The sequence below is a fragment of the Rhopilema esculentum genome, chromosome 7 (genome assembly GCF_057945365.1).
Source record: "Rhopilema esculentum isolate cy_ngs chromosome 7, ASM5794536v1, whole genome shotgun sequence".
NCBI classification, from domain to species: domain Eukaryota; kingdom Metazoa; phylum Cnidaria; class Scyphozoa; order Rhizostomeae; family Rhizostomatidae; genus Rhopilema; species Rhopilema esculentum.
The window spans coordinates 5,655,183-5,664,972 of NC_142821.1; the positions used below are offsets into that span (position 1 = coordinate 5,655,183).

At 35.8% G+C, this 9,790-nt stretch overlaps 1 protein-coding gene across 1 annotated transcript; it reads left to right on the top strand.

The window, feature by feature from the left end:
• Positions 1-3,050: 3,050 nt before the first annotated feature.
• On the top strand, positions 3,051-9,374 carry LOC148959934 (uncharacterized). The gene is made up of 3 exons (XM_089109435.1): positions 3,051-3,327; positions 6,334-6,448; positions 8,526-9,374. The coding sequence occupies exons 1-3, from the start codon at positions 3,124-3,126 to the stop codon at positions 8,795-8,797; spliced, it is 591 nt and encodes a 196-aa protein (XP_088965561.1). The 5' UTR covers positions 3,051-3,123; the 3' UTR covers positions 8,798-9,374.
• The last annotated feature ends 416 nt before the right edge of the window (positions 9,375-9,790 follow it).

The window sequence follows — 9,790 nt, forward strand, 5'->3', positions numbered from 1 at the left end:
ATTGATTCCCAGGTTTATATAAAGAATTATTAGAAGGGACATTCCCTCCGCAAACTTGACAATGGTTTGACGATAGTCAAAGGACTCCCCCTCCATAAAGGAAAGGTATTTCCTTCAAATGTCCCCAATTCTTGATCAAATTAAAGTATCATTTAATATCTTCAATAAAGAAAATAACTCATTTTGCTTGTTTAAATGCGCGTAACATGTCTGTATAGCATATAGCATGTGTACGAACGGCTTAGATACATGGGGAAGACGCCGTAGCAAAACGGAACTATCAGGAACTGTGATTCTAAGAAATAACATCGCATACTAAGCTATGACCACAGAATAGGGTATGACCATGGAGACCATGGAAACAAAGTTCTAAATCTGGCAGTAACCATAACACAGAAAAAGAATTATTCTGTGTTATTCTTATTCTGTAACTATAATATACATAACAGGACCAACAATTTATACCTTTGTTTCTTAAGCCTGTTCTCCACTGGGAGAATTTATTTGCGCGAAGTGGATTTTTCGCCACGAATTTTTTGCCTGAGAATTTATTGGCAGGTGTAAAACGCAGGTTTCTCGAATTCAAAGTTTAATTGCCATAATTTAGAAGTTTGAGTTTTAATAAATGTGAATTCGTTGTTCGAAAATTGCTGTTATCAGAAAAGCCTATAATTTAAAAGTAAATTTAATTGAAAAGGCAAGTAAAAAAAGCTAAAAAGCGATACGAGGTCAAAAAAAATTATTAAGAACGTCTTCATTAGGGTGGTTTGATTTTTTCGGTAAAAATTTATGCTTACTTGACCAGGAATACTTTTTCAAATGCTTTCGAATTTCCACACAACGTTTCCTACAAAGTTTCACGTAATTATACGAGAAGCAAGAAACTCTGGGTTTAGGCTTGTTGTTTTAGGCTTTCGACCTGACCTTTCTGATAGAGCTGAACCACCAGGCCCCCCGACTTCCACAACCATTTACGACCCTTTCAGAAGAACGAACATTACGCAAATGTGCTGGGAAATATATCAATGCGGTGTTTTGGTGAAATGGGGCCCGGGTACACTAACACCTGAAACATGACAAAATCCCTAATGTGTTTTAACAATGGATTTGCCAACTTTGCCTAATTCTTGAAAGGTTCCGTCGTCCTTCCTCGTAGACGTGGGCACAGAAGGCACAGGGGGCACGTGCCCCCCACTTTTCAAAACTTCAGGTGAAATTCCCCTTTGCAGCTTACCAAATAGCCCCTTTTTGCCAACTAAATAACCAAAAATTGCCTTTTAAATACCAACTTGCTATAGGAAATGAGCACAGAGAATTGGGCTGACCTTTAAGGACCATAATCTAAAATGTTTCTATGCGATCTGCTTTTAGAAACACAAAAACTACAAACTCGCAACTAGGGCCACCAAAAGGTGGGGGTGATGGCAAACTGCTCTAGGGCCTTTAGGATCAGGAGGCCCCTAGAGGTTTCCAGTTTAAGAAAGCAATAAGTAAGAGATAACAAAATTATACCCAAATGTTGCACAACGTTTTAAACCTATTGATTCCTAAACAGGGCCTCTGACGAAGGGGGGCCGGGAGCCAAAATCTTTCTTTCTCAGCTTTCTACGAAATCTTTTGTTTTTGGTGTTAAATTTTTCCCTCCCCCCCCCCCACTTTTCAATCTGTGACGGAGCCCAGGTAAACTTGATATCCCTGGAAACATGGAAGAAAAGTTTTACCCGATTATATTTACGCAACGTAGGGTGAGAGCTTGAAACAGATTTTTTTCAATGATTAACCTAGGTCGTGTGGGGGAGTAAAACTTAGGGAAATCCCCTTGGCCTGCTGAACCATTCGTCGGAAACTCCCTTTCCTCTGGCCATGGGAATTTCCCTTTAACCATAGACTATGCTTTAACACTCATAATGCGAAACAAAACATATCGAATGTACTCATTCTGTAATATACACTTTTTTTATAAGAACAATTTTAATAGAACATGAGCCTCAAAACTGGTCAAAAGTTAAGAACAAATTAAGAACAAGCTGCGGCTGAGCTACTGTAAAATGAAATTTTGAACAACGTTTTATCTCAAAAACAAGGATTTTAAACCATATGTGGGTGCTTTTTCGGTGAATATTTAAACCTGTCAGCCAATGAAGGTTGTCTCACTCACTTTTTTGGCAAATAAGAACTGAACACTTCCCTAGAGCGAAAAAGGTAGCAATCACATTGCTAACACCCTAATAATTTAAAAACAATCCAGCCTCAGATTTTTGCAAAAATTAAGAACAGTCAGCCTGAACCTAAATTTACTGGTTCGTCTAAAAAGAAGCGTGAATACAACATGCACAAGGCAGCATACCCTTCCCTCTACAATGCGTATAAATGTGTGATGGATGACACTTAGCTGCACGGGTGCACCCAAGTTTCTTGTAAAAAATTACGGAAAACTCTATATGAGATTTTAAACCCTGTTTACACAAGAGGAAATGTATGGATTCAATTGGGTCCGAATTTACGAATTGAAAACGATATACTGCTGCTATTTAGCACATTGTTTTTTATCAATTTTTATTAAATTAACGGTATTTTAAGGCTACATTTTTAGTGGGTGTGGCTCAATTTTTCGCAACGCCCTAAACCGGGCCCTTTGAGTTTGCTAAACACCCTGCGATTTTGATGCCAGACCGCCCCTGCCTAAAATACCATATATTTTTTATTTTCTTGCCGCCAACCATGGTGGCAGCCTTTCTTAAACCCTTATGAGACATGATATTTTGACCCCTCCACTTTCAAATACATTTCGCCGGCCCTACATATTATATCTTTATATTATTAAAAAATACTGTTGCAATCAAAATTCATTGCTGAAATCATATTCTTAATTAGCATATATCCAGCTACCTCATTGGTATTATATTGTAATTTGTAAGTAATTGTTGTTGTTAAATGAAATTGATTGATTGTAGTGGTATGATTGATTGGTTTGGTATGATTGCTTGACTCATATTCAAAAATTTTAAAAACATGGCAGAATCAATGAATCAATAACTTGTTGTTGCTGCTGTTGTTGTTGTTGTCTGCTATGTTTTTAAAATTTGATACCACAACAGAAGAGGATAGTGATATTTATCCAGAATGAACCAATTTACTGGAAAAGGAACAACAATAGTTTGCGAGGAAAGTGATGTGGGTGCAAGGCAAAGTAGCTCCCTGGGATTTGCTTGGAGAATGTTGCTGGGCACTATCAGAAAGACGTTCCCTCAGGCTGAACAACTGAGAACTAGTTCTTTAGCGGCCTGGTTAGAGGATGAAAACAGGAAGAAAACGGTGCTTCTTCTTGTGAGTAGAATTTTTTTTGTTTTTTGCTTTGAAATCTGTGAAATCCACCGACTGCTTCCTGTGCAAAAAGTTGGTAGTGATCGCTGCTTTCTCTTTGGAGCTCGTGCCAACTTGTCTATGATCATGGGCCGGTTTCAAAATGTTCTTAGAATAATAATACAAGACAAGTAACAGAATCTATATCTGATACATTAGGTTCTTTGAGAGTTCATCTTTATTCTAGAAAAGAAATATGTTGTCTAAAACTTTATAGAAAAATTTTGAACATCATAAACAAAAAAAATTGTTAACTTGTGTGTGTGAGCAAAATATTGGCTGTTTCATTTCAGCCTAAAAAATACAACATAACAACTTTGTATTCTCTGCAGCAGGTGTGATTTGCAGCTGTAAAATGCTAGCTCAAATATGTGGACAATGCCTTTAGGAAGTGGAGCAAATCACATATTATGAGCACTTGCAGTTCATAAGCTATAGTCCATCAATAAGTTTTTACCACATACCTATAAATTAACAATTTAGCCACATCATTCTTTGATAATAGAGAAAATTTGTTCAATTATACCAGAAACAATGACTTCTGATATTTTGCTTAGTATGTTTTTGTATAAAGCAGAGAACTATTTGGTGAACTGTTTCAATTAAGTGAACCAACCTCAAACAATCGCTGTTTCTTTTGTAATAACAAAATCTGTCTTTCAAAAAGATCAAGAAAGGAAGACCAAGATTTACAAAATGAATAAATATTGTTTGGCTAAGATTTTATGGGCTTATGCCTCTAAAAGAACCTTAGCATAAATTTTCTAGTGCAACAGGGTTCATCTGAAACTCATTCAGATGTTGATGTACTCTTTGTATTGAGACATTTTTCATGTTTGGCAAGTCATGACACAGAAAAGAACAAAACATGTGGCAAAGCCACCATGGTAAGGCCATTAAGAACACATTTGTGCAGTTAGGTACAAAAAGGAAGCAATTATAATATTGGGTGTCATTGCTAAGAACTTGTCTGCAATAATGCTATTTCTTTAGACAACACTCTGAAATGTAGAAAAATTACTGTAGAATAAGTTTAGTGGCGTAATGGAGGCATCTTGGGCCCTAAGGGAAAACTGAGATGGGGCCCCTATTAACAGACTGCAGTAGAGCATGTCAAACACTGATGATGCAATAATACCTAACACCAATCCAAGTTAACTAGTAGAAGCTTCAATTGAAGTAATCTAAAAGCTTTTGAAAATGAGGTGAACTTTAGCAAAGTCATCAGAATTTTTAATTAGATAAGTTGCCATACCAAAAAAGAATGTAGCACCAAAAAGAAGGTAACAAGGATGGAAACTGTTTGTTTAATCATGACTTCAATTGAATGGCATAAAGAATGCCTGCCAGAGCTACACAAGTTATTGCAATTGTACAATTTATTTGCACTTTCATCCGTGAAAATGTGGGCCCATAATTATGCACATGTCTGAAAAAATGTGACCCATAATTTTGCAATTATGATGAAAACTTTACACATAACTCTGCAAAGCCAATAACATTTTTAAAGCACAGCAAAATCATCACACAATTTTTGCATGTCCTTTGCCAAAAATCTCAATATTACACATATTTCATACTTTCAATTCTAACTGAACATTCATTTTGCTAATGCTTAATCTCCCTCCTAATTATTTTGCAACATGTTCCAAAAATGGTATTCATAGTTCCGCACATATTTCAAAAACTGACACTGATAATTCCGCACTTTTCAGAAAAGAGTTACCTCTAAAAATGGCACATCCAGGTTCCTTCAAACATGTTGAGGTACCCCTCCCCCAGCAACAGCCTAAACAACAATTTGCACAAACACTGTATAAATGACATTTGTACAGAGAAAGTTGTTGAGATGTTGATGGACCAGTGAATTCGTTGAAAGGTCTGAGAGACAAAAAAATTACTTTTGGAAATTTTAGACCTTGGAAGGATGAAAATTCCAACTTTACCTGAGGAATTTTCCATTGACCCATTAAGGCCTTATTCCAGTTTTCTAGTTTCTGTATAATTACAAACTTTTTACTCATAATAACTAATAACTAGTCTTAAGCTTAAAAGCACTAAAGAAGATAAAGGAAATCTCTTAATTTTGATTAATGTAACACAAACATTTAATCTTTTCATAAAAAGTAAAGCAACATCAAAGCCATACAAGTATTAGATCTTAGATATATTTAATGATAAATAGAAATATTCTTTCAAGTCAATAAACAGCGATTTTGTTCTTTTTCTGCTTTGTCCATCTTAAAGCTATTTGCTGCAGATCAGTTTTAGATAGAATATATTTTTCACAATATAGTAGCATCAAGGAATTGGGCATTTCATCCTTTGTTCTTGATCGAAGGAAATTTTTTAAAAATTTTCAGAGGGCTAAATGTCCTTTGTTTTTTGCAACTGAACAGGGTGATCTAAGGGCAAATGCATAATGTGTCCAATTTGTAAGATAAAACACTCTTCTTTGATCAAATACTTCTGCTGGGGCTTCTTTGATCAATGTTTTGTGGCTTCTCATCAGCTTTTATCATCACAATTTATGATAAGATTTGAGGAGGTCTACAAAGTACAGGGGAGCACTGCCAAACAATTATACTCTATGGGACTGAAAATGGCCCTTAACCCACTTGGGTTTGCTTCCAACTTTTTAAAAGTATTTCAACCAACTTTACACTGCAAGTTTCAATATTATGCATGATGATTCTTCTAAGGAACTTTTTATGTTTACATTTTGACACAGTTCGGTATTGTCACAATAGTGTAAATTTCTGTTTTTTATGATCATTGGGATCAGCACAATAAGATGATGAGCCTTCCACACAATAAGATAATGAGACTTTCACAAGCACTTCAGTATCCATATGTAAACAGTTTTTGAGCATGTATTTTTTGAAGATCTTTATTCTTCTTCTCTTCTACTAAAGAGCTATCTTTTATAATTTTGATCTCTGAAAGTGTCATAGATCTCATCATTTTCAGGATGTGAGAGGATTTGATGAGTATGATATAAGCACCCTGGAAGGAGCTATTTGCATAAATCCAGATGGTACTGATGTTCAGAAAGTTCTAGAAAAGGTGTCTGAAATGAAAGGGAGTAAGTACTAAATAAAAATACTACTGTTTTAGTTTTAGAAGACCCTTCTTTCAAAAACCTCTCTCATCTGTCATTTCATAAGGCTAAAATGTAAAATATTCACTGGCTGTGGAATTGGCGATGAAATCAAATCATGGCTTTACTCATGAAGCAGTTTCATCTTGAGTGGGATCATGCACTTTTGGACTTGCTGTTAATGAATGCCCAGAACATGGACAAACCCTTCAGAAACTAATGCTCCTGTCACAAAACAAGGAAATTGAATAGAACCTTTTCAACAACTCTGAAAGAGAATTAGCAGAAGCTGTTCCAGCCTTTAACATTATCTAGGTAGAAGATGATGTTGAAATTTGATGACTTCTTATTTTTTTAGCCTGTTATTTGCTGTTTATCTTCTATCTTGTTAAGACATTATCAACCGAAATCAATTGTAGTTTCTTTTATCCTCCATTTGTTTTTTCCTTAACTAATAACAGATAAGTTCTGTGAAATGTATTTCTGGCACAAAACTAGCGTAAAGAGATGTAGACGACCTGGTGCATTGTGCTTCGCAGTTTCAGAGACAGGGCAACAAAACTGAGCCCAGGGGGCTAAGAATAAAGTTTAGTGACATAGGAGGCCCCACCATGCTTGGGTCAGACGCGAAAGAAATTTTTTGAAATTAAGCCTTCTAGGATGGCTAGAAATGCATCTCCCAGACTGAAATTGTCTCTGTTTTCGTCAAATATCTTGGGATTGATCTTCTTCTGTGATGTTCCTGAAAATTCTCTTCTGGATCAACAGAAAAACTGAACTGCAGAACTTTTTAATATCTTTGAATGCTTTTAAAAATTACATGAAGTACAATTTTCTACAAAAAAAGTTGATCTACCCGTCAAAATCCAAATTTTACCGACTAAAAACCAAATTTTATTGACTAAAACACAAATGCCTATTCTTGGGGGGGGGGGGGTGTTACATACACCCCACCACCCCCCCCATGGAACCGGCCCTGGGTACTTGATTGGAACTGACTCATTTTTTTATAATATGACCTTAATAAGAAGGTATAAACAAAATAAAAAACAAAGACATTATAGATTTAAACTAAAAAAACAAAACATAAAAAAACACCCATCCCAGACAAAATGCAATTTTTGTAATTTTCTACTTTATCTTGCCCCTGTAAATTTAAATCCCCCTCTCCCCCTGAATCAATGTTGAATTTGTAGTTCTATCATTTCTCCTTCAAAATCATGCATTCAACATTGAATTGTGGGAGGGGGGGAGCTATTTTTCAAAAGAAAGAGAAAACATAGAGTTTTCTTGAAAAGTCTCAACTATTTTTGTCCCGGATTGTGGGTTAAACCAACATTTGTAACAACGGTCGTTTTTAGCTATCGTGTTCAGAAGGTTGCTCAGAAGGCCCTATTTGCGAACCATCCTTTATTTGCCGGAACCTCTGAAAATTTGCCGACGAAGTACCCCTACATGGCAAAAGACTCCTCTTTTTCGCAACGGAATTTTTTCCAAGGGGGAGTATCACACACACCTCACACCCTCCAACGTAGCGACGGCTCTGTTTGTACATACATGCCAATCACCTCACAAGCTGACTTGATTGTTTGAAACAATCATGTTTCTGAAAGGTAACCTGAGTCCTCTTGCCCTCTTTAAAAAAAAGTAATAAGTCTATCTGTTGTCCGTCACCGTGTTTTACTAATATTTTTGGATATACATTTTATTTAATTGTCGTCTTCGTTTATAGTTATTAAAAGGAACTGTATTTCCCAAGAATCATGCCTATGTTTGTCTTGTTAGAATTGTAGCACTTGTTGTATTAATAGGCAATGCTATCGTCAGGGCCTCCGACAAAGAGAGGGGCCAGGGGCCATGCCCCCCCACTTTTCTGGAAAATAATACAATCTTTTTTCAAAATTTTTCGTTATGAGTGTTAAATTATCGCTTGGCCCCCCATATCCCCAACCTGTGTCGGAGCCCATTATCGTGTTACCCATTGCGTAATTTATTACTGTTTTTTCAAATATTTAGAACAAGTTCTATTTGGTTAGCTGAATCTGTTAAAATTTGTTTTTAGCTTCCCCTTATGGATCAGTTGACATTGTGTGTTTCTGCTCCCTTGGTTATCGCTCAGCGAAAATGGCAGAACTGATACAAGTTAATTTGGCAAAGGAGTTGGAGGATCCAAGCAGTGTTACAGTATACAATCTTGAGGGGAGTATATTCAAGTGGGCTAATGAAAAGAGGCCAATGGTAGACAATCAGGGGAAAAGAACTGTATTTTGTCACCCTTACAGTACTGTATGGGGCAGGTTTCTGAATAGTGATTATAGAAAGTGGACTCCCTAGAGTCACTTCTAAGTGTAGAAACTGGTTATAGTGAAATCTAGTTTATTCCAACATACTTTTACCAGAAACTAAGTTTCTTAAATGGCTAGAAATTTCTATACCGCTACTAAAATAAAAAATACGGGCCAATTTTTTCTCAGAAACCTCTTCTGGTATGCATTGTAAATAGGTTCGTGAAGGTTAAATATGTTACGGTTATTCTTTTCCTTTGCATTTCCTCGAAGGGTACCTCAAAAGCTATTAGGAGAAGTTAGTCGATTACACAGGTTTTTGTAAATAAGAGGTGTTTTCCCTCATCAATTTGCAATTAGAATGTGGTGTTACAACCAAAAAGGCATTAAGTACAAACAGTCTTAGAATATATTTTTCTAAATAACCGTAACAATCAAACTGTTTAAGAAAAGCTAATTTTGAATCGTGTCTTCTTGTGAAAATTATTTTGTTCTCTAGTTATGTATCTTGTTAATGTAACGTTGAATTCATTACTCATATTCGCTGATAAGTTGTCAGTCTCGTTTATATTTATGTTGATACAAATTATCCATTGCAAGACGATCGACAATTATTATTTAACTGAGCCACTGAATATACTTATGAATTTATTTTTTGATTCTGGTCATTATCTCAAATTTAAAAAATATGCCAAAGTTCTGCCGATTTTCAAAGTATACTGCACATAAAAGGTAACAATCTACCGTCCAATATCCTTATTGCCCATCTTTGATAATACATTTGAAAAACTGGTATACTCGCGCTTTCTTGCATTCTTCACAAATGAAATATCCTATATCCCAATATCAATCTTCCTTTATTTTGGGAAGCCATTCAAACACGGTCAATTACCAGATTATCGATAGTAAACTAGAACTTTACGATATTAGAAGAAGGACTCTACTGAAATGGTTTCGTTCAAGTTTGAGTGACAGAACTTTTAGGGAGAGAAAACCAAAAAGTGTGTCCAAAAGGTTTACCGTAACCTTAACATCTGTTACA

Bases quoted from the DNA above. Each gene is read 5' to 3' on its own strand.
- LOC148959934 (XM_089109435.1), top strand. From the start codon at position 3,124: ATGAACCAATTTACTGGAAAAGGAACAACAATAGTTTGCGAGGAAAGT. The intron at 3,328-6,333 runs GTGAGTAGAATT...CATCATTTTCAG, and splicing joins AGAAAACGGTGCTTCTTCTT to GATGTGAGAGGATTTGATGA. The intron at 6,449-8,525 runs GTAAGTACTAAA...ATTTGTTTTTAG, and splicing joins GGTGTCTGAAATGAAAGGGA to CTTCCCCTTATGGATCAGTT.